Source organism: Mastigoproctus giganteus, chromosome 10, assembly GCF_048544385.1.
Source record: "Mastigoproctus giganteus isolate SK-2022 chromosome 10, ASM4854438v1, whole genome shotgun sequence".
Lineage (NCBI taxonomy): Eukaryota > Metazoa > Arthropoda > Arachnida > Uropygi > Thelyphonidae > Mastigoproctus > Mastigoproctus giganteus.
In genome coordinates, this window is record NC_143584.1 from 155,137,053 (window position 1) to 155,162,253 (window position 25,201).

General features: G+C 36.8%; 1 protein-coding gene across 1 annotated transcript in view; it reads left to right on the forward strand.

Moving 5' to 3' along the window:
- Window positions 1-25,201, forward strand: part of LOC150079399 (uncharacterized) — a 285,562-nt gene that overhangs the window by 208,865 nt on the left and 51,496 nt on the right. The window contains exons 13-14 of the mRNA XM_090382711.1: window positions 2,765-2,855; window positions 10,625-10,767. Of these exons, the coding sequence (XP_090238837.1) occupies window positions 2,765-2,855; window positions 10,625-10,767 (234 nt within the window). The remainder of the gene's footprint in view (window positions 1-2,764; window positions 2,856-10,624; window positions 10,768-25,201) is intronic.

A 25,201-nucleotide genomic window follows, 5' to 3' on the forward strand; every position in this document is an offset into this window, starting at 1 on the left:
AGTTCAGACACATGGGTTTGTTAAGGGGACGTCTTGTCTTACTAATCTGATTGGATACTGTGATGTGGTCACAAAGGAACTGAATGCAAAAAAATAATTTTGATATAATATACTTGGGTCTTAGGGAAGCTTTTGATACTGTTGCACATGGAAGACTACTCTACAAATTGAAGCAGTATGGCATTAATGGATAGTTGCTACAATGGATAAAATTATGGTTGAGTGGGAGAAGATCAGAAAGTTTTAATCAATGGACACTGCTCTTTATGGACTAATGTTATTAGTGGAGTCCACCAGGGTTCAATGTTGGGTCCATTGTTGTTTTCTGTATTTATTAATGATATTGATGAAGGTATATCAGGCTTAAAGGCTTATTTTGCAGATGATATGAAGGTTGGCAAGGTTGCTAATGACAGTACACTACTGCAACAGAAACTAGAAAAGTTGGCAGATGGGCTGATCAGTGGCAATTGAAGTTGTACATTGACAAATGTAAAGTACTGCATATGGGTAGCAGTAACCCCAGAGTAATGTATGAACTGTGGTGCTGCACTCATGGTGGTGCTAGAGAATGAAAAGGACCTTAGGGCAGTCAGATGTGACGTTTTCTGAGCAGTGCAGATGGTCTGCAAGAGTAGCTCATGGTGTCTTGTCAATGATATAAGGAATTTTTCTAGCAAGGATAAGGAGGTGATTATACCCCTTGTATAAGGCAATGGTCAGGCCACACCTTAACTACTGTATACAGGTCTGGAAGCTTCATTTTAGGAAGGATGTAGAGCTGCTGAAACAAGTACAGAGAAGGGCAACAAGATTAGTGAATGGAACAAAGGGTTACTCTTATGAAGAAAGGCTTGAGGTTTGCAAATTATAGTGTCTGGATACTAGGCACCTGCAAGGTGATCTGATTGATGTGTATAAGGCCTTGAATGGTTTGAGCAAGCTCAGTGCTGATGGTATTCTTCCTCTTGTCCAGATTAATCATCTAAATAGACAAATTCAAATTGAGGAAAGTCAGTTGCTTGAATAGATGTGTGGAAATTTCCCTTACCAGTGGGTGGTTGATTGCCGGAACAAACATCCATCTGTCGTAGAAGTTGACAGCCTAAATAAATTCAAGGCAGAACTAGACAATCATTTGGAGCGAATGGATGGGTGAAATGAGAAGGATTTTTTTTTTTTTTTTTGGATGATGATGTATAAGCTTGCTTTCTTGCACCAAATGCCTCTACTAATGCTCTCCCCTTTTCCCTTGAACAGAATCTCTTTTGGCACTACACATTTTATGTCATTGTAGTTACTATCTGTTATTTGTTCCTGCACGCTCAAATTTTGATTTTGAATGAGTTTGAATCCTTGGTAAGAACCAAGTTGGGGATATTATAACTCCTTGTACTTTCCCTGACATATTTGAATGAATAACAAATTTTTAAGCCATCTGGGTGGCTCAAAAATCCATTTTAATTTTTTTCATATTGCCCATCCACGATTTTCAGTCTCGATTTTCACCTATAAGAGGTAGATGGATTTGCCCATAATGAGGCAATCATAAGGCTTTTCCTTAACTCAATCAATTCTGATATAACAAGCTCAAATTCATTTAATTTACTTTCAATACCCCCCTGGCATTACTTTATAAACAAACACAAGGCTTTCATTATATATTTGCTCGTGTCATGTCTGAACAGAATTGTAGACTCATCAAGAACATTTTGTTCTTTTTTTAGCATGACCATATATTTCTTGACCAGTCAGTTTGTTTTAAGTCATTAGTAGCCATATGGATTACCATACCCCCTTTATTGATACACTCTTAAACTGATAACTGACTGGCTAGTCACATCTCATTCATTTTCACACCTGGCAGCATACTCTTGTTCTATTACACCTGTGTTTGTTATAGAATATATTTTGAGTTACCCTTACAATTCTCTAGTAAGACTACCTTGAATTCTTTAATTCTCTAGTAAGACTACCTTTTGGAACCAAAGCATTCTACACTGAAAAATTCAATCCTGGGGCTGGACTCAGAAGCACATTGCTTGGCATAGAATCAGATTCTTAGGTCCCTGTGAATCCCCCAGTTCAAATTTTCTTTTGTATTACATTAAAATCATGGTTCTCTGGTGTTGAACATTGAACTTTTTTGTTTCTCAAAAAAATCCACTAAATTTTATTCATGACTGTGAAATGTTTTTTTCTGTGAGGCCTTGTTTTTTTTCTTCAGTATTTTATTTTTTAAAATAACTAATGTTTAATGAAAATAACCACTCTACTTATTTTCTGTATTTTTACAAACATCCGAATATTTTTGTGGACATGGCCAATTTTAGTTTTGCTTTACAGTAGTTAGCATTCCTGTTCTGTATCCTTGTTTTTTTTCTGAAAAGCATACAGATATTCTTACAGGGAGAATGTTAATTCCTTAAGTTTCAAAGTTTAGAAACCAGGCATTTCTGCTCTGAAGTTTTGGGAAGGGGTGTAGGGCATTGAATAGGAACAGTAATCTCATGCTGTATCACTATTTTAAGTGAAGGGTTTAGTTTTCATATAAATTTTAAAACAGGCAAAATCAATTCCATGTTTTTGAAGCTTCAGTAGAACTGCATTTTGTTTGTATATCATTCAGATTTGTGTATTTATATCCCTTTTTGAGGAATAATTTGTAGAAGAAATATTTTATTTTATTAATGTTTCTGTTAAAATGAACATTTTTTTTTTTTTTTTTTTTTTTTTTGCTTTTTTTGCTTTTTTCTTTAAAAAGATGAAGGAAAGGATGAAGCATAAAGGTACTCCAATTGTTCTAGAACCAATGGAATTTGAAGAAGAGGAAGATATATCTGAAAGCTTTCCAGGTTTGTTTTTTTTTTTTTTTTTTTTTTTTTAATAAAATATATGAGAAATAATATTATGAGGGCTGTTTAATAAAGAATGATCATATTTTTTTCTTTCACAAAATACCTTCATTAATTATTCATATTTTGTTTGATGGTCCTTTTCAAAGTAGTGCCCATTTGATGAAATGTGCTTACTTTAACATTTCTGCCATCCTTCAAAAACATGGTGGAAACTGTTTTTGACATGTGTTTGAAAATCGTCGCTGGTGTCTTTACGACTTCTGATGACTGGAAACATTTTCTTTGTAGCTACTTTTTTTACTTTAGAAATAAAATTTAAAAATATCACAGGGTGCAAGGTCAGTGATGAGGAACACATTTGACATTAAGGCTGGCTAAGTACTCCGAGAGTATGAGCAATACAGAACCACCCACCTGTGTGCATTTGGGGTCATTTACAAAGCATGTGATCCTACAAAATGTGCAGTACAGTTCTGTAGTAAGGCCCGTAACAGTCATATGACATGGCAGAGCATGCTGGTAAACCATTCCTTGAACGTCAAAAAAAAAACAGTTGTTGCAGAAGCCACAACTATTGCTTACCCTATGGGGTCAAAATGATGAAGCCATGTCTCATCCACCGTTATCACCTTGCACAGAACCTCACCATCTGTTGCAGCTCCTGACAAACGTCCATGCGAACTTGTTGTTACTCAGGTGTGAGTAGTCATGGGGAATACCATGCATGCTTCCTACTGGTCATCATATCTGCCTTACTGTTGTACGACAATCTTCTGTCATGATTACAGAAGTAGTGTTTATGGTTTCTGTGGTGATAGCAGTGGCTGGAGTGACTGCCAATTTTTGTGATTGAATCATGTCCATCTTTAAGCATTCTAAACCACCTGTGAGCTGTGCTATATGGAAATATAGATTTGTTGTAAGCCTCTTTTAACATTTCATACACTTCAGCTGATGTTTTCTTGAGGAGGAAACAGAAGTTGAAGTGGCATTCTGTTCCTCGTATGTCATGTCCATTGTTATGTAGGCGAAACTGAACAGGCATAAACTTGACTGACTTACACTGTGCACACAAGTCAGCTGCCCAATTGCTATGTGATTCGCCGACCGGGCTAGCCGAGTGGGTAAAGTACCTGCCTGGCAACCCAAAGGTCGCGGGTTCGATTCCCGCCTCGGGCTTGGATCAAAGTACTGCAAAAACCTTGGGAGGTGCAATATGGCCACAGAAGTCGATGCGCCAACAACTACCAAATCAAAAATCAAATCAGCTATGTGATTCAGCTTGGCTTGGTCTTAAATTCTGAAGTTCAGCTATAAATAGCAATCAGTATGGTTTTTCATGAAAAATTATGCTCATTCTTTATTGAAAAGCTCTGGTATATTACATACATATTTGGAAATTACCTATCCAGAAGCATGCAGACCTACCAGATAGGGTTCAAAGAACAACAGAAGCATATTCTTACAGGTAAAGGCTTTAATTCTATAAGTTGCAAAGTTTAGAAACCAGTCGTTTAAGGTGTAAAAGAGTTAAAAAAGTTAAATTCTGGAAGATATCATTTTCTTTCTCGGACAACACAAACTAAAGAGCATTGATTTAAATACAGAAAGAATAATTGTAGACTAACGTAAAACCTCATCTCACTTGGAATTTGAGATGTGGCCTCCATATCCAAGTATGGAGGCTCTATTTAAAAAAAGATGAGCTTTTTCAAAGAGTCCAAAGAGAGGCGAAAGACTTCAAATATGTGGGCTATAGAGAATGGTTTAGTTAGGTTAAGTTAACCTAAACAGGGCTCCTTAGAGGATATCTCATTAAGTTCCATAAGACTGAGAGGGAAGAGAAAAATTAGAGGGAAAATCTTCACTGCTCTAAATTATTAGCATTACCAGATGCATATGATGCAAGAAACCAAGCTTTATTCAGCATTAGTAAAAAAAAAAAAAAAAAACCTTCCCATTTCACCCATCCATTTGCTCCAAATGTTTGTCTAGTTCTGCCTTGAATTTATTTAAGTTGTCAACTTCTACCATGACAGATGGAAGTTTGTTCCAGCAATCATCAACCCACTGGCTAAAGGCAAATTTCTGCACATCTTTTCTACAACTGTCTTTCCTCAATTTGAATTTATGTCCCCTTAGGTGATTAATCTGGGCAAGAGGAAGAACCCCATCAGCATCAAGCATGCTCAAACCCAGATCCGTGCCTTTTAATCTCAGGCAAACGAGGCTCTTGCCTGAGATTAAAGGCTGAAATGGGTGCCAAAAGAAAGATGAAATAATTGCCAATGTTGCCATGATTAACAGTATGCAGCAATTTTTCATTCTTGCCTCAGGCACTAAAATGGTTCGACACAGCCCTTCTCCAAACCATTCAAGGCCTTATACACTTCAATCAGATCACCTCACAGTTGTCTAGTCTCCAGACACTGTAATTTGAAAAACTTTAGCCTTTCTTTGTAAGAGCAACCTTTTGTTCCTTTCACTAATCTTGTTGCACTTCTCTGTACTCGTTCCAGCAGCTCTACATCCTTCCTAAAATGAAGCCTCCAGATCTGTATACTGTACTTTAGGAGTCTGACCATTGCTTTATACAATGGGACAATCACTCCTTATCCCTGCTAGAAAAATTCCTGTATATCATTGACAAGACACCATGAGCTACTCTTGCAGACTGTGTCTTCACTGTCAGAAAATTTCATATCTAACTGCACAATTACCCCCAGGTCCTTTTCATTCTCTACCATCCTGAGTATAGTACCATACAGTTGATACATTACTCTGTGGTTATTTCTACCCATATGTAGTACTTTACATTTGTCAATGTTAAACTTCAGTTGTCACATCTCGGCCCATCTGCTCAACTTTTGTAGATTCTGTTGTAGCAGTGTACTGTCATTAGTGTCATTAACAACCCTGCTGACCTTTGTATCATCTGCAAACTTTGACATTAAGCCTGATATACCATCATCAATATCATTAATAAATATACAAAACAACAGTGGACCCAACACTGAACCCTGGGGGATGGCACTAATAATTCCATGTGCAACAGTATCAAAAGTATTCCTAAGATCCAAGTATATCCAAGGTGGCAGTGATCACAGTGTGCTGAAGTGGGATTTACTCAAAGAAGTAACTACCATCAGGGGTAAAGGGAAGGGTTTTTGCTTTTGTAAAGGTGAATACAGTGGTCTGAGACAGTATTTAAATTCTATACGGTGAGACTAACTGATGCTGTTACCAACAGCAAATTCAAAATGGGAAGCATTCAAAGAATTAATCATGGAAGCTACTAAAAGTTTCATACCTATTAAGAAATATTGTTCAAGGTTTAGGCCTAAATGGTTGTCAAATGAACTAATGAGACTCGTGACAGAGAAGAAAAATGCATGGGATGCATATAAATTATCAAGTGACACAGACGCTTATAGCAGATATAAGCCAGTCTGTAATCAAGTCACAAAGGAGGTTAGGCAGGCGAAGGCAGATTACGAGAAATCTTTGGAAAAGGATGCAAATCAAAATGGCAAAGACTTCTTTACTTATGTAAACTCTAGAAAGAAGGGGATGAATCAAATTGGTACACTTGATATCGATGGTTCAACTGTTGATGATCCTGCTCAGGTAGCTAAAAAACTAAATGAATATTTTACATCTACAATCACACATGAGGAGTTATTCATGGAGGGGAATACCGGAGGTGTATTAAACTCTGGCAGTAAGCTAAATAATCTTGAAATAACGGAGATTAAAGTGGAGGAGAAATTGTTGAAATTAAACATAAGAAAGGCACCTGGGTTGGATGGAATCTATCCAGTTATATTAAAGGAGACAGCAAAGGAACTAAGCAACCCTTAGCCATAATTATGAGAGCTTCCTTGGACTCAGTGGAGGTACTCATGGACTGGAGATGTTCAAATGTGACCCCAATTAAAAAAAAAAGGTGGATCAAATGGAGACACAGGTAATTACAGACCTCTTAGTTTAACCTCTGTTCCAGGGAAATTAATGGGGCCACTGGTTAAAGAAGCATTGCTGGATCATCTAGACAAGACTTCAGTTATAGCTCGGACACAGCACAAATTTTTTAAGGAGAAAACTTGTCTGACCAATTTGATTGGATAATCTGATGTAATCACAAAGGTACTGGATGCAAAGAATAATTTTGATATCATATATTTGGATCTTAGAAAGGCTTTTGATACTGTAGCACATGGAAGACTGCTGCACAAATTGGAGCAGTGTGGCTTTGGAGGCAAATTGCTGCTGTGGATAAAGGGATGGTTGAGTGGGAGAAGACAGAGAGTGGTAATCAATGAATTGTTGACTTTGAACATCTCCTTTGCGGACTAATGTTATTAGTGGAATCCCCCAGGGTTAGTGTTGGATCCATTGTTGGTTTCTGTGTTCATTATTGATGATGAAGATGGTATATCAGGCTTAAAGTTTGCAGATGATACAAAGGTCGGCAGGGTTGTTAATGACACTAATGACAGTACGCTGCTGCAACACGATCTATAAAAGTTGAGAAGTGGCAACTGAAGTTTAACATTGACAAATATAAAGTACTGCATATGGGAAGTAGTAACCCCAGAGTAACGTATCAACTGTGCGGTACTACACTGGCAGTGGTAGAGAGTGAAATGGACCGGGGGGTAATTGTTCAGGCAGATATGAAGTTTTCTGAACAGTGCAGACAGTCTGCAAGAGTAACTCATGGTGTCTTGTCAATGATATACAGGAATTTTTCTAGCAGGGATAAGGAAGTGATTATCCCCTTGTATAAGGCAATGGTCAGGCCACACCTTGAGTACTGTATACAGGTCTGGAGGTCTCATTTTAAGAAGGATGTAGAACTGTTGTAATGCGTACAGAGAAGGGCAACAAGATTAGTGAATGGAACAAAGGGTTGCTCTTATGAAGAAAGGCTTAAATTTTACAAATTACGGTGTCTGGAGACTAGGCACCTGCGAGGTGATCTGATTGAGGTGTATAAAGCCTTGAATGTTTTGAGCATGCTCAAAACATTCAAGGTAGCTAAATGGGATTCTTGCTCTTCTGATGGGATTCTTCCTCTTGCTCAGAATAATCGGCTGAAAGGGAATAAATTCAAATTGAGGAAAGACAGTTGTAGGATAGATGTTCGGAAGTTTGCCTTTAGCCAGCGGGTGGTTGATTGCTGGAACAAACTTCCATTGTTCGTTGTAGAAGTTGATAGCTTAAACAGATTAAAGGCAGAACTAGACAAACATTTGGAGCAAGTGGATGGGTGAAATGAGAAGAATCTGCATTTGTGTTTTTTTTTTTTTTTTTCTTTGGCTGATGCTATATAAGCTTACTTTCTTGCATCATGTGCCCATGTTAATGCTAATATGATTTCAGATTATATAATTCCGGAAACAATCCGGATTATATATGATTCCGGAAACATAACATTAGTACAAAAGAAGGCACATTACTATAGATTCTTCATTTTAATAGGAAACATAATAAAATGTAGGTAACAAAACGGCACACTCCATCGTGGGTATCAGTTTTCTGAGTTACAGTGCACTCATAACACATTTCTGTCTTTTTCATTTCACACCAGAGATCATCTAGAAATGTTAGTTTGTTGCTGCACTTCATTTTTGTGATTTCTAATGCAGAGAAATCACTTTTGCAGAGTGAGGTAGATCCAAAATTCAAAAGGATGCAAATGCTATATCACTGATTTGGATATACCACACCATATTTCACCAGGTTTATTTTTATAAAAATCATCTTTGGCTGAAGAATCATTAATTAAGAAGTTTTTTGATCTACTGTACTGTGGCTGCCAAGCCCTTCAAAAAGTTTTTAACATTAATTCTTACAACAGAACAATTATCTGTCTGTTGATTATCTAAGATGAAGAGACAACCCCCATTATCTTGTTTCAAAATATGGGAAGTGGCAAAAAATACATTAACAAATGTCTGATCCAAAGACACTAAATAATACACTTCATTTAACCATGTCTCAGAACATGCAACAACATTAAAACATTCAACAGACAGTGGAACCACTAAGTTTGGCAGCTATATCCAAAAATATGAAAATAGGGGACTTGCTGTTTCTCCCCCTCCCCCCATGTAGATCAGGAGATGGAGAGGAGTAAAGATTTTCACTGACAAGAAGGGTGTTAATACAGGCAGATGTGAAATTCTCTATGCCATGCAAACAGGTTCCCAGGATGGCCACTCTTATGTATGATTTAACATGTTCACTTCCTTTGTGCATATAAGCATCAAAAGGCACCAGAAGTGATCTGCTGTCATGTATAGAGAGTTCAAAATGCACATAAGCAGTTAAGTTACAGTTCCAGCTGTAAGTCCATTGTGAGATGGCATTTGAAATATTGTAGTCAGGATGGAAAGCTGCACCCACAAAGTATTTTATTGATTAAATAACATCTGGGCTTTAGTTTTAATATCTCAAAAAGTGTAATTTAATTTGTGGTTTAAAAGTTATTATATTAAGAAAAATGAAGAAACAAGGAAAAAAGGTGATGTGCAAAGTGAGTTATGGATCCACCTTATATCCACTATGTGGCTTATTGTACAAAGGTATCTGAAAAATTGGGTTCAAATAGGCATAGCAAAAACAAATGTGCAATAGACAGCATATAGCATATTTCCTCACATGTTAGAGGTGCAACAGCCAGTTCTCATAACAATTAATGATTTTGCCATTGGTGAGGTCCATAGTTAGATCCCACAGCGAATGAAGGAATTTTTTTAATTCTTCATTGAAGGCTGTAGTTAATATTAGGTTTTTTGAGTTTTTCAGCCCACATAATATGCAAATTGACCCATGAACATATTTGCATAGATATAATTCACACAGTGCAATATGGCTTTAGACCCTAATGCACTATATAAAAACTAACAAGAGAAACAGTTAGCCAGTGGTTTTCAAGCTTTTTTCTAATACCGGCACCCTTAAGTAATTTATTTTATTTTGCGGCACCCTTAAGTAATTTTCTGCCTGTTAGATCCGATTCTCTGTGTGTGTGTGTGTGTGTGTGTGTGTGTGTGTGTGTGTGTGTGTGTGTGTGTGTGTGTGTGTGTGTGTGTGTGTGTGTGTGTGTGTGTGTGTGTGTGTGTGTGTGTGTATCTCGTATATAATATTAAAAATATATGTTATATGATAGTTATTACAATAATATAATTATAAAAATTACATTTCATAATACAAATTATATATATACAGTATATAATAATTTTATTCTTTATATAGAGGTAATAAGTAAACATCAGTTGTAGATCACCACAAAATTAAAAAGATACTGTACACCTTTTTATAAGGAAATAAATATATAAATTCAAAAAAAGAATAAAGTTTAAGTAACTTAAACCCAAATTATGTGGCACCCCTGGAATGCTGTTGCAGCACCCCGATTGAAAATCACCGAGCTCGGCAAATTCTTTGTACATATTCATTTGCATATGGCATCAGTACAAATACAACAGTAGTGATAGACAATATAGGGATGAACCTCAAGCTTTGCACTCTGGTTTTATTTGTTTGTCAAGGAAGAAGTTTTCAACTGATGATTGTCTCATTGCAGTTCTTCATAGTTGAGTATCCAAGCATACTATTCTGTTTGTATATCAATGTACCAATCTTGTTCACCTTACTTTCTAAAAGTAGTTTCTCTTCACTTTATTCACCGTATTTTAATTTTAAAATATTATTATTATTTATTATTATTATTATTATTATTTTTTTTTTTTTTGAAGAATTAACGCCAGAAATGGATGCTCAGGTTGAAGATGCTCTTAGATTTAATCCACCTGAAGAAGTTATTGCTGAAGGATTCAGGTTATCAGTTACTAGAAAGGACATGGAAACTTTGGCAGGACTCAATTGGCTTAATGATGAGGTAAATTTAATAATCAATTAAATCTTTACTTTATAAAATAGATTAAGTTTTTGTGGCAAAAGAGGGGCTATTCATATTAATTATAAAATTCAAAACTTGTAATTATTATTCTTTTGATCAAGTGAAGATACTAAACTATTATAATTGGCAAAATACTGAATTGTAATACATAAAACCTTATTTCTGAATTAATTTTTCCACATTTGTTGTTAACATAACATCTCTACGTAAACATATATAAACATCAAGGCAGGTCTAAAAAGTTCGTATATCAATTCATAAGCAGCAATATGTGAAGCATCACAATTGGATGCATGCACGCATGCGTGCATACATACGTGGTTTTGAAGGAACCAGGATGGGCCCCACCATATTTTGGAAATTATTTTTCATTTTTCATCAATGTTTTGTTAGATAACATTGGTTTTCTTTAAGCTTTTTTTTGCAGTGTTTACGAAGTGATGGTTTATATGTATGTTGAAAACCTGCACACAGTGTACTGTACTTGCTTTTTTTGGCACCTTCAGCCTTTCTTTGCATGCTTTAAAAAAAATCAAAATTTTAAAAAGATTTTATTAAATTTAACCTATCTTGAGTATTACTGTATAAATGAAATATTAGCATAATAATTGTGCTGTCATTAATGAAATTTATTGATGCCATGTTAAATATACACAAAAGACACTGATTACTGATCAGCGAGAAAAGTAAACAATGTTGAATTTAAAAAAAAGTGTATGCAAATGCACTGATAAATGGGTAGATGCTTTAGTCATAAAGAGTGGCCTTTTTACCTTCTAAGCTTTGAGTTAAATGTATTAATATTAGCCAAATGATGCAAGAAGCAAATTTTTTCTGCATCAGCCAAAAGTAAATAAAATAGAATATTCATACTATTCCCATATCCCACAAGATAATTGCACGGTATAGCCACTCCCTGACTCACATAATGGTTGAATTCTGCGGAACTGTACGCAAGTTGGAATTTCCCTAAATGCTTGTACAGCACTTGCAAATTTGATTGAAGCAAAAAAGAAATGTTCAACAAACATGTAAATAGGTTTATTTATTCATTTTTTTTTATCTCATGCACAGGAAAAATTAAAAAAGTGTACAAAAATTTAAGAATTATAAAATTACAAAAAGAGAGAGGAGACAGGCATAACATCAGTAAGTTTTACCTTTCGAGCATCATTGCCAGAATTAACTCTCCAGCTGATAAGCACGCCACTGCAGAAGTTGAGGGCTGTGGAGATTTAGAAGGGATTTTTTTCCAACGCATCACAAAATTTCTTTGCAGCTGCAGAATCGGCACTGGCGACTTCACCACATACTTTAATGTTTTGGAAACCAGCATGATGCTTAAACATATTAAGCCACCCGTTGCTTGCCACGAACTTGGCTTGGGGTTCGGCGTACCCATCCATAATATCTTTATAAATACTTCTTGCTTTTGGTTGAATGGCCATTGGACTCAGGGGCACTTGCTTCTGAATCTGATTTTCCATCCATATTATTAATAGCTTTTCCATCTTTGATATAGCACCTCAACACTGTTTTGTGATCACTGGTGATCTTAAATGCGTTGATCCTTTAACATGTTCTTTTATATGTGCACTGTCCCTTAAAATAGTATTCACTGTTGAAGCAGCAAGACCTAATTCCGTGCAATAGATGACAAACTTTGTCCTTCTTCATACTTAATTAATCATCTTCATTTCTTAATCAATTTTGTTTCGTTTCTAGTACTGCTAGCATTTGCACTTTCTGTTGGTCCCTTTCCCTTCAGCATTGGAATAAGTAAATTACATAATTTATATATTTATTTTTTATATGATTGATTTGTTATTTATATGATTAAAGATTTCAGCGAAGGGGAACTCATTTCACCATAATACCGTAACGTAAAAACCCACAGAATTCCAATTATCAGTATTATCGCAAATTCTATAAGATTGAGTTTACTGGGCGCCTCCGTAGCCAGGTGGGAAGGAGCAGCAGTGCGTAGCACACGCTTCTTGATTAAACCGAGGTTCGAGCCCGTCACCACCAAATACGGAGGATGCGGAAAGGTCAGGGAATGACCACCGCATAACCCGGAGCAATATGGCCTTAGTTGCTAATGCTCCTTAAAAATCAAACAACAAACAAACAAACATTGAGTTTACTACCCGTTTACAATAGATTGTGCTAACAGAAAAGCCCAATAAACCAGAAAGTGCAAATTGCTTTTATTGTTTTATGCTAGTGACCTCCAGAAAATGTGTTTTAGAAAAATATCACAAAGGCATTCAAACTTGATTCTTATAACGTGACATATGATATCACTGAAAGTGTAGTGCAATTTCCGTTATAAAAATGACCTTTTTTAGAGAATTAAATAGCTTAATTATATAGGGAAAATTTCAACTTCCAAGGTCTTGGAACAAATTACCAAAAAAAAAAACAATGTGTTATTGGGTTCACATTACAATATTTTCATGATATTTATTTATTCCTACAGGATGCAAAATATATTTCTACGATTTTTTTAAGTTTGCACCAGCCGACAAAATCTTATGTAAAGTCGAATTTCCTTAATTTGAGTATTACGTAAGCTGGGAAGCGGCTGTACTGCTTTAAACTTAGCCAGATTCACTTGCCACATGCTGGGAGCAGTGCACATATATACAGTTCCATTCCAATGTTTGACAACCCTTTGCCTGTTAGGTGAAATTTAATCAATTTTCTGAGATTTTATATTTGTGTCTCACCCATGAAGAAGGAGAACAGAACTTCCTGATTGATTTTATTCAATCCATTCAGTGCCTTATACACTTGAATTAGATCTTTCCTTAAATGTCTGGTTGTCAACCTTTGTAGTCCACACCCTATAAGCCATCCTTCATATGTGCATCGCTTCACATTCATTACTCATCTGGCCACCCTTCTCTGAACCCTCTGCAGAAGGTGTTTTTTTTTTTTTTTTTTTAAAGGTGCGGTGTCCAGACCTGAATCCAGATATGGTGTAACCATCACTTTGTAAAATATGAAATAAACAAACTGCATCATAAACTTTTCCTAGACTTTAGTCACTTTATCATCCATTTTCCAAAACCAGAACCCAATATGTAGGAGGATTATATCCAGATTTATTTCTTCCTGGAACTTTAAAAAGGTGATATATATGGGAAAGCATTTTAAATGTACTATAGATGGTAAAAAATGCGTGGAACTTCATATGATTGATTATGGGTCCAGAAGAAAAGGGCGTCGTAAGCAAGATTATTATAATGGGAGTTTACTATGTGTATATATATATATATATATTCTACTTTTCCCGGACCATCACTAGTGCAGACAGAAGCTTCACTCTTAGAAAGCTTGAGTACAAACTTTGTTATTCATTCATATGCAGTACTGGACCCCTTATCCAGAAAGTATGAGGCTAGAGGCTTTCTGAATTTTGGACCCTATGCAAAACAAATTAGAACACCTGCAAAATAAAATAATTAAAAATCTTATATTAAGATTTGCTTTATCTAAAAAAGTATTAGTAAATACAAATTTTAATATAACTATAATGAATATAAAAACAATAGAATAAACATATATATATATATATATATATATATATGAACAGAATATAAAAATTTAAATATTAAATAAGTTGATTGAACCTGCTAAAATTAAATTAAGTGTAGGTAAGTGTTAACAAATGTAATAAAATATTACTAGAACCTCAGTATGGGAGAGTGTTCAAAATTTTGTCCTCTCAAATATCAGTGTTTTTACAACAAAAAATGAGCATTATGATATGTATTAATACATGCTGTGTAACCTCAGTATAACCCAAGTGTGTTATAGTGAGGTCTATATCTTTAACACCCACATTATAACCTGAAGTAAAATTTACCTCTTTTGTTTTTTTCTCCTAATTTTTAATATGAATATACAATGGCCTAAATAACTATTTTTATAGTAAGCAATTTCATTTTTGCATGTATTTGGTGATTACTTTTCATATTTCAAGGTTCTTCTCCTACCCCCCCCCCCATTTCCTGCTCCTCTCCCATAGGATTGCTAAGTAGGAGCAATGAGTGCATATCATTTTATTGCCAACAAATGTATGTAAACTAATTACACATATTTATCACTTTATTATCTCTTTTTACAAAATACCAAATGCAAAATAAAGTTCTTGTTTATTTTCATGAAACAAAAATAATAAATTTTATTACTATCTTTATTCATGGTATGGGTCAGCTTTTGCATTTGCTCTGCCTGCCATCCTTATGTAGTACTAGTAGTACGAGGGGTTTAACGTAACACATTTTTTTTCATAACGGTGAAAGGGAATGAGATAATGTGGTGAACAGATAGACCCATTAATAACATTAAAAAGACCGCCAGTGCAGTTTTGTGGTGCTGTCGCCTTACGGCAGATTCCAGTTGCAAAATGGCAGCTACCATGTAAGTGTGGTCCAAAACAGGTGTTCGTGAAGTTATTCGCTTTTTTCAGGGAAAAGGGTCTTCACTAAGTGACGTTCACCGTGAACTGGTTGCTGTGTATGGCAATAAGGTGATGACAAAGAAGCAGGTGTGTTTTTGGTGAAATGAATTTAAAGCGGGCCGTGTTGACATTGAAGATCGAAATGGGGAAGGCAGGCCTTCATCAAGCAAGACAGAAGACAACATTTCGCGCATTAAGGACATCGTTCTTGAAAAAAGGCGAGTGAAACTGCGTGAAATTGCACAAATAGTGAACATGAATAAGTCGACTGTTCGCGAAATTGTTTACGACGTCCTTGGCTTTCGAAAGGTGTGCTGCCACTGGGTGCTCTGACAATTGTCAGAGGAGGACAAAGTAAAATGCATGGGGATGTGTCTGGAGAATCTGTTGCGATACAGCGACGAAAGAGAGGATTTTCTTGTTCACGTAGTCACAGCAGACGAAACGTGGGTTCATCAATTTACCCCGAGAGCAAAAAAGACTCCACGACCTGGAAATGCAAAAAAATTCAAAACTGTTCCCGGTGTCTGAAAGGTCATGGCCACAGTGTTCTGGGATCGCCAAGGTGTTCTGTTGGTGGATTTCTTGCCAAGGGGAGGAACAGTCAATGCATGGCTTTATTGTGCAATGTTGGAAAAACTGAAAACCTACATTCGATGCAAATGACCAGGACTCCTGACAAGCGGAGTGATTTTGTTGCCTGACAAAGCAACTCCACATACTGCCTACACCACTCGTGAGTGGTTGCGCTGTAATCGTTTGGAAACTCTGTCACATCCCCCCCCCCCCTACAGCTCAGACTTATCGCCTTCAGACTTCCATTTGTTCGGTCCTCTGAAAAAACACCTTTAAAGCATTTCACCACAGATGAGGAAGTTCATCAGGCGGCGCGATGTCGGTTACTGTGTCCGGGCACAGACTTCTACAGTACTGGTATTGATAAACTGATCCATTGTTGGGACAAGTGCATCAGTAAAACTGGAATAGTGCATGTTCACTTATTTGTTGGTGTGTAATTTCAACTTTGTATTATTAAACATCATCGAGAGAAAAAAATGTGTTACCTTACTTTTCAGAAACCCCTCGTAGTAGTAATGGCAAATGATGCAAGAAAGCAAGCTTATATAGCATCAGCCAAAAAAAAAAAAAAAAATCCTATGCAGTTCACCCATCTGTACCCTCCAAGAATTTGTCTAATTCTTCCTTGAATTTATTCAACCCATTCACTTCCACAACAACAGATGGAAGCCTGTTCCAACAATCAACCCACCTGCTGACTGAAGGCAAACTTCTGCACATCTGTCCTGCAACCATCGTTCCTCAACTTGAATTTATTTCCCCTTGTGTGTAGTCTCAGCAAGTGGAAGAATCCCATTAACAATTAACATTCAACTGATTCAATCTATTCAAGACTTTAAACACCTCATTCAGATCTACCCACAGGCACCTAGCCTTGAAACATTGCAATTTGCAGAACTGAAGCCTTTCTAAGTAAGAGCACTCTTTTGTTCCCTTCACCAGTCTAATTGCCTTTCTCTGCACTTATTCCTGCAGATTTACATCCTTCATAAAGTGAGGCCCCCCCCAGACCCATATACTGACCATGGCTTTATACAAAGGGATAATCACCTCCTTATTCCTGCTAGCAAAGTTTCTGCACAATTACCCTCAGGTCTTTTCATTCTCTGCTACCCTGAGTGTAGTACCACACAGTTGACAGGTTACTCTAGCGCAGCATTTCCCAAACTTTTTTTAGTCATAGAACACTTTTTATCTCACAATATATTTGAAGAAACGAGTTTAGTGGGAGCCAAAGAACTGTATGCTAGTATTTTATTACATACAACGCACTGTGCATCAGGAGCATCTTTGTTTCCAACACATGTAAAGCCGAAATTCAAATAACTGTCATCATACTTTCATTTTGGTCTTTTATTAGTTGGTTCCTGTTTTTTTTTTCACTTCGGATTTTTGGGAAACAAAAAGCTGCGATTGTTCATCCTCACTTTGAAGTGTGTTCGTTTTCATCGACTGCAATTTCAATACTAGAAGTACTTGCTTCTCATTTTAAAGTTCCTTTTTTAAACCACAAATCCATGGTCATTTATTTCAATGATATTTCGAAATACTGATAATTATCAAAAAAATATTTATACAAGGAAGCGAGTTTAGTTATGCTTACTAGTTTTCCACACTACTGCAGAACTAATCTCGTAATTGTGAAGACAGTCCACACCGCACCACCAGCACTGTGTAAACACGCAAGAATGTGTCAGCGGAAGGCTACTTTGTTTCATCCACCTGAACGATGAATGATATCAGTTCGCTTCTCCCTCTTCCTCAACCAATGTAAAAGGTAAAAAAGGTAAACTGCAGCCATTATCAACCCACTGCAGAATGGTAGTCTCCTCGACAATTCATGTTGAGGGAGATGGACCATAATATGCCACGCTGGTCCAGTGCGGGTTGGCAGATTGACCATATTTAGCAGTCAGGGGCTTGAACCCTAGTCTACTCAAAGAGCGTGTGCCACTGCACTCCTTGCTGCGAAGGTCTGCCTCAACCTGTGTACTCCAGACTAAATCGCATACGGATGACATATTAGATCACTACATTGCTACTTTTTCGTGGATGTCATTACCTCTACGCATACTTCTCTATGCAAAGCCTGCCAAAATAAAGTGTTCCTTTGTCTATTTTATTATTAGTCTATGCCACTATATTAATAACTGAGAAAGAAAAAAAAATTATGTTAAAAGTTATAATGGTACAAAACAAAAAAGGTGTATGCTACAAATAAGCAAAATTTATTTATTTTATTTTATTTTTATTTTTTGAATTATTAATTATGATTTTTCAAGGAACACTTGTTCATATCTCACGGAACACTATCGTTCTGCGGAACACAGTTTAGGAAACGCTACTATAGGGTTACTGCTACCCATATGCAATACCTTGCATTTGTCAAGATTAAACTTCAACTACCATTTCTCAGCCCATCAACCCAATTTTCCTAGATCTTGTTGCAGTAGCTAACCCTGATGACTGTCGTTAACCACCCTGTCAACCTTTGTATCATCTGCAAAATTCAACATTAAGCCTGATATACCTTCATCAATATCATTGATACATATTGAAAATAACAATGGGGCCCAGCACTGAACCCTGGGGAACTTCACTGATAACATTAGTCCATGAAGAGGACTAATATCACACAGTAGCCTGTTAACTACTAATATCACATAGTAGCCTGTTTCATTTGTCTTCAAATTTCATTTTTAGCTGTTTGAAATGAAATATCTTTTTGCATCTGTTGACATAGTTGTTACGTGGCAACAGGTGCATATCCCGGAGCAATATGGCCTTAGTTGCTAATGCTCCTAAAAACCAAAAAACAACAACAACCTCCATGAGGGTAGGGGAGGGAAGTAATTGTTGTACAACACAATAGCTGCCAACAGCAATTATTCTGTTAGGATTACTTTTTCCCCAACTCACTGTTGTGTTCATTGGATGAAAGAGAATATCATTAACAAAAAGATGTTTCTATCATAAGCAACTTAGCGTATGTTACAGAGGAATTGGAAAATCATTTGTTCTATAATATATTAGTGTTGACTTTGATTGCTGTTCTTTGAAAGAGAGCTCACCCTTGTTTCTATAGAATTTCTACACTTCTGAATGAGTTCACACATGTAGTTTCCCTTTAAGGATGCTCACTTGTAGTAATGCTAATTGAGAGTGGTGACGGTACTACTTATTTTGTTGTCGGCAAGCCTGTGTGAACTGTCTACATTGGGAAAAATTAAATTTATCTTTTGCTTTCACCACTGAAAGGAAAGTGGAATAAACGGAGAAAATGTGTCTGCACAACGTAGATTGCTCGTGGTCGATTGGGAAGTTGCAGTGGACAAAAGTAGGAAATATTCAAGACAGGGAGAGAAAAGGATAAAATGGTGGAGATTGAAAGAGGAGGGTTTGAGGAAGGAGTTTAGGGAAAAGGTGCTAAAAGGAATAAAGTTACCGGAAGACGTGCAAGAGTAGTGGAAGTTAAATAGTTGTATCATAAGGAAAGTTGGAGAAAAGTTGTTGGGGGAAACATCAGGAAAGGGAGTGCCGGAGGAAAAGGAGGCTTGGTGGTGGAATGAGGAAGTGCAATCGGTGATAAAACAAAAGAAGGAGAAGAAGAAAAGATGGGATTTAACAGGTAGCCGGGAAGATAAAGAAGCATATAAATTAGCAAATAAGGAGGCAAAAGGGGCTGTGGCAATAGTAAAGGCAAGGCCAGTGGATGAGGCCTATGAGGAACTGGAAAGAAAAGATGGAGATAGGCAATTGATGAGAATAGCCAAAGCGAGAGACAAGGCATCAAAGGACTTCTCATCAATAAAACAGATAAAAGATGAGAGGGGAGTGGTTATACAGGAGAAGGTTAAGGAAAGGTGGAGAGACTATTTTAAGAAGTTATTAAATGAGGAAAACCCAAGAGCATTATGTGAGGATGGAGAGATGAATGAAAGAGTAGTGGACGGCACAAGCAGGAAAGAAGTAGAAAGCGCACTCCGAAAAATGAAGAGGGGGAAAGCAGTAGGTGTTGATCAGATACCAGTAGAGGTATGGAGAAGTCTGGGAGAAGAAGGGATCGATATCCTATGGGACTTTATGGAAAAACTGTGGCAGCAGGAGAGAATACCCAATGAGTGGAGAGAAAGTATACTTGTGCCAATCTATAAAGGAAAGGGAGATGTGCAGGAATGTGGGACCTACAGGGGAATAAAGTTAATGTCTCATTCGATTAAGATCTGGGGGAAAGAATTGTGGAAGGAAGGATAAGGCAGGAGACAGAAATAGGAGAGGAACAGTTTGGTTTCATGCCGGGAAGAGGAACAACAGATGCAGTCTTTGCTTTAAGGCAAGTGATGGAAAGATACAGGGAGATGCAAGTAGAGTTGCACATGGTGTTCATAGACCTGGAAAAAGCATATGATAAGAGTGCCCAGACAAGAGGTATGGAGATGCATGAGAGAGAAGGGTGCATTAGAAAAGTACATAAGCATGAAGGAAATGTACGAGGAAGAGATGACTCAGGTTAAGAGTAGTGTAGATATGACTGTGGGGTTCTCTGTAGAAGTTGGACTGCACCAGGGATCAGCTCTCAGCCCATATCTGTTTGATCTGGTAATGGATGTGTTGGTGAGAGAAGTGAAGAGTAGAGCACCATGGAGTATGCTGTTCGCGGATGATATCATACTGTGCGAACCATCCGAAGGAAAGATAGAGAAGAAATTGGAGGAATGGAGGAAAGCATTGGAATAGAGAGGCATGAGGATAAGTAGAACAAAGACAGAATATATGGTACTAAATGGAGAAGATGAGAGTTCTATAAAACTGCAGGAGGAAAAGCTACCATCAGTTTCAAAATTTAAGTATCTGGGATCGAACGTTGAGAGGGATGGAGGACTGAGTGCAGAAATACAGCATAGAGTGCAATGTGGATGGTTGAACTGGAGAAAGATGAGTGGGGTGCTGTGTAATAAGAAAGTAAATTGTAAAATGAAGGGAAGACTATAAAACTGTGGTTAGACTCACATTGATGTACAGTGCTGAGACATGGGCGATTGCAAGGGCCCAGGAGAAAAAGATGGAAGTGGCGGAGATGAGGATGTTAAGATGGATGTGTGGTGTGACGAGGAAGGACATGATAAGAAACGACTACATCAGAGGTACGGTTAAGGTGGGGCCTCTGAGTAAAAAAAATGCAAGAATCTAGGTTGAGGTGGCTTGGACATGTGGAATGAAGAAGTGAGGAGTGTGGGGAAGAAGTCTGAAAAGTTGGAGGTGATAGGGAAGAGGAAGAGGGGGAGACCTAAGTTGAGATGGAAGGACAAGGTGGCAGAGGATTTAAAAGAGAGAGGAAGCCCAGGATAGGGAGGAATGGAGGAAAAGAATTAAGTACGGAAATGCTGACCCCATATAAACGTGGGAAGAAGGCGAAGATAAAGAAGGCTGAAAGGAAAGTGGAAGTGCTCCATGTGTTGCCTGCGGGACAGGATTATGAGGAATTTGATTTTTCAAATAAGCAGGAGGATGACTACCACGAATTTATCCATTGCAGCAAGACAGAAATTGGAATGAAAAGTCTACAAATATAATTTAAATTTGATTGCAAAGCTTTTATTTATTTATTTATTTTTTTTTTTATTTTTTATTTTTTTTAGAGAAAATATATATTTCACATCCAAACAGTTAAAAAGTATATTAAAAAATTAATTATTTCATAGAGATTCAAAGAGCAAAACTGACGTAATTTTTTCCTTTCAAACCGAAATTTATGGAAAATAACTGTAAAAAAACTGATATGCTTATAAAATGTTACAAAAATTTAATTAGAGAATACCTGATATTTACAATCTGATATTTTCTTTGTTTACCAGACTCTTTTATGAAGGGTGATGTTCTTACTTAGCTATACTGTAGTGAGGTATTTTCTGAACATAAACAAATCTTATCTCCTTTGATACCAGAAAGTAACAAAGGCCAGAAGTTTATCAAACTCTTAACAGACAGCTAAATGATTTTGTAATAATTGAGGGGAAAGTGGAAGAGAAATTGTGAAGATAAACATAAAGGCATCTGGGAGGATGGGATCTATCCAGTTATATTAAGGGAGGATGCAAAGGAAGTAAACAAACCCTTAGCCATAATTATGAGCGCATCCTTGGATTCAGGGGAGGTCCCCGCGAACTGGAGATGTGTGAATGTATCCCTAATTTACAAAAGGGGATCAGCGAGTGACATGAGTAATTTCAGACCTGTTAGTTTAACTTCTATTCTGGGTAAAATAATGAGTCACTGCTAAAAGAGGTAATGAAAGATCATCTAGACAAGGCTGCAATTATACTTCAGACAGAGCATGGGTTTGTTAAGGGGAAATCTAGTCTGGCCAATTTGATTGGATACTACGATGTGGTCACAAGGAACTGGGTAAAAAAAAAATAAATAATTTTGATATATACTTGGATTTCAGGAAAGCTTTTGATGCGGTTGCGCATAAAAGACTGCTGTACAAATTGGAGCAGTGCAGCATTAAGGGCAAGTTGCTGCTATGGATAAAGTGATGGTTGTGTGGGAGAAGACAGAGAATGGTGATCAATGAATGCTGCTCTTCGTGGATTAATGTTATTAGTGGAGTCCCCAGGGTTCAGTGTTGTGCTCATTGTTGTTTTCTATATTTATCGATGATATTGATTAAGGTATATCTGGTGTAATGTCCAAGTTTGCAGATGATACAAAGGTTGGCAGGGTGGTTAATGACAGGAATGATGGTGCGTACTTCAATAGGATCTTGAAAAGTTAGGCAGATGGACTAAGAAATGGCAACTGAAGTTTAACATTGACAAATGTAAGGTACCACCTGTGTAGTGCTACACTCGGTGTAATGGAAAATGAAAAAGACCTGGAGTTAATTGTGCACTCGAATATGAAGTTGTCTGAGCAATGCAACAGACAGGCTACCAGGACAGCTAATGGGGTTTTGTAAATGATATACAGCAATTTTGCTAACAGGGATAAGGAAATAATTATCCCATTGTATAAGCCAGTGGTCAATCTACATCTTGAGTACTGTGTCAAGTCTGGAGGCTGCATTTTAATAAGGATATAGAACTGCTGGAACAAGTACAGAAAAATTCAACAGATTGTGAAGGGAATGGAGGGATGCTCTTACCAAGAGAGGCTTCAGTCCTGCAAAAATGTAGCATCTGGCAACTAGGTGCCTGTGAGGTGTTTAAGGATTTCAATGGATTGAACAAGCTCAATACTTATGAGTTTCTTCCTCTTGCTCAAGCAGAATAGGTGTGCGGAAGTTTGCCTTTATCCAGTGGGTGGTTGATTGTTGCTGGAACAAACTTCCACCTTTTGTTGTGAAAGTTGATAGCTTGAATAATTCAAGGAAGAACTGCAATTCAGTACAGGCAACCCCCATATAACATGGGAGTTGCCTGTACTGAATGTAATGCCTGTAATGATTGATAAATTGTGGCAATCATCGCACAACACAATACTTATATAACATGGTTTCGCTGTAACAGGGTGCTTTTGTGCGGAGAAAACCCTGCTATTATATTGGATGTAATTTTTCAACGTTTCCACTCTTTTTGAATCCCCACTGTTGATCGCTAGTCAAAAAATAATTAGAGAAATCCCTGTATTTTATTTTGTTGGGAAATTCTTGTGTTACATTCTGTGCTATTGAACTTGTGGAAAAATCTAGATTTCAAAGTTTTATTACTATTGGATAGCACACCGGGCCATCCAAACATTGAAGTTATGTTCCTACCACCACAGTTGTACTCAGCTAATACAACTTCTTTCATTCAGCCATTAGATCAAAGCATTATATCCACCTATAAAACTCATTCCATCAGAAAATCGTTACAATGGATTTTGGAAAAAATTGATTCAGAATCTATTGAAGTAAAGGAGGCATGGAAACATTTCTCAATTGTGGACTGTATCAGAATCGTAGCTTTATCGCTGAAAGAGGTAAAACCGTCAACATTAAATGTTTATGGAAAAATGTATGGTCAGAGTCACTTCATTCAGGAAATATGATCGAACGGGCAGAAAACGGAATCGGTGCGATAGTAGAACTAACTTGGTAGGAGGGAAAGGTTTTTATGATATGACTACTGAAGCCCTTGTGGTTGATAGAATCGCCCTCCTCCCCACACCAGCTGGAAAAGACTTGAGTTCGAATCCCGTCGATGAAAGAAGGAATTTTTATGGGTCTTTTTCACAACATGGCTGAGTTAGTCAGGCTCCGGCAAGGATAGCATGGTCTTTTCTCCCGAAACTTGGGATTTTCATCCAGCAAAACAGAAGATCGACCTCAGGACACACATGATTTATAGACAATATACAGAGAAACATAGCCTTAGTCGCTGATGCTCCTAAAAAAAATAAAAAAAGATATGATTACTGAAGACATTCAAGAATAGCAGATTTGGTGCAAATGGCATCGGAGGTAAAATCAAATCAATTCAGATGATGATATCACAGATGAAAATTCTAAACTTCCAAATTTTACACTAAAAAACATAGGGGAAAGCATAAAGTTAGCCGAGCAATTAGAGTATTATTTTTTGAATGCAGATTCTTGAATGAAAGGAGCCCAAAGTTCAAAAGGGATCTTCAAAAATGCTTAGTTCCATTCGATGAAATTCACAAAGATTTATTAAACAAAAGCAAACAAACCCAGATTCCTAATTTTTCAAAGAGAGCAGAAGATACACGAAATCTAGAATGGTGTATTTTTGTTAGTTTTGTTAACGAAATAGAGTATTTTTGTCAGCTTTTGTAACTTAACCCCCCACCTCTTTTTGTACTTTTTCTTAGCCCTGTATAACATGGTTTCACACAACATGACATTTTACAGGGACCTAATAACCATGTTATATGAAGATTACCTGTATTGTATTGCAGTTCTTTTCAGAAAGATGCAATTGATGTAAACCTCTTTCAATAAACAGATTGTATGACATTTTAATGCTAAGCAGAGTTGGGTAGTGGTGCCTTCTGAAATCTCTTACAAAACTTAGGAATTGAATTCTGAAAGGGATTTCAGACCTACAATTGCAACAAAGTTTTAAAGATAAAAGTACATGTTCCCATGACATTACAATACAAAAAAAAAAAAACTTTGTTTATATCTAACAAATACCCCTTTGTTGCACTATTAATGTATTCCTGAGCACACTTTGCATTATGCCTATAGTCATGTATCGGTTTAAGCAGTTTTTGCCACTCTATATATGATTTCTTATTTTTGTAAAGGATGTCACATGCTGTTGCTTACAAAAATTTATAAGTGAATATATTGCAACTTGTAGCTTATTCTCATTTTCCCTCTCAGAGGAAAAATAATGTTTACCTTTTTAAGTT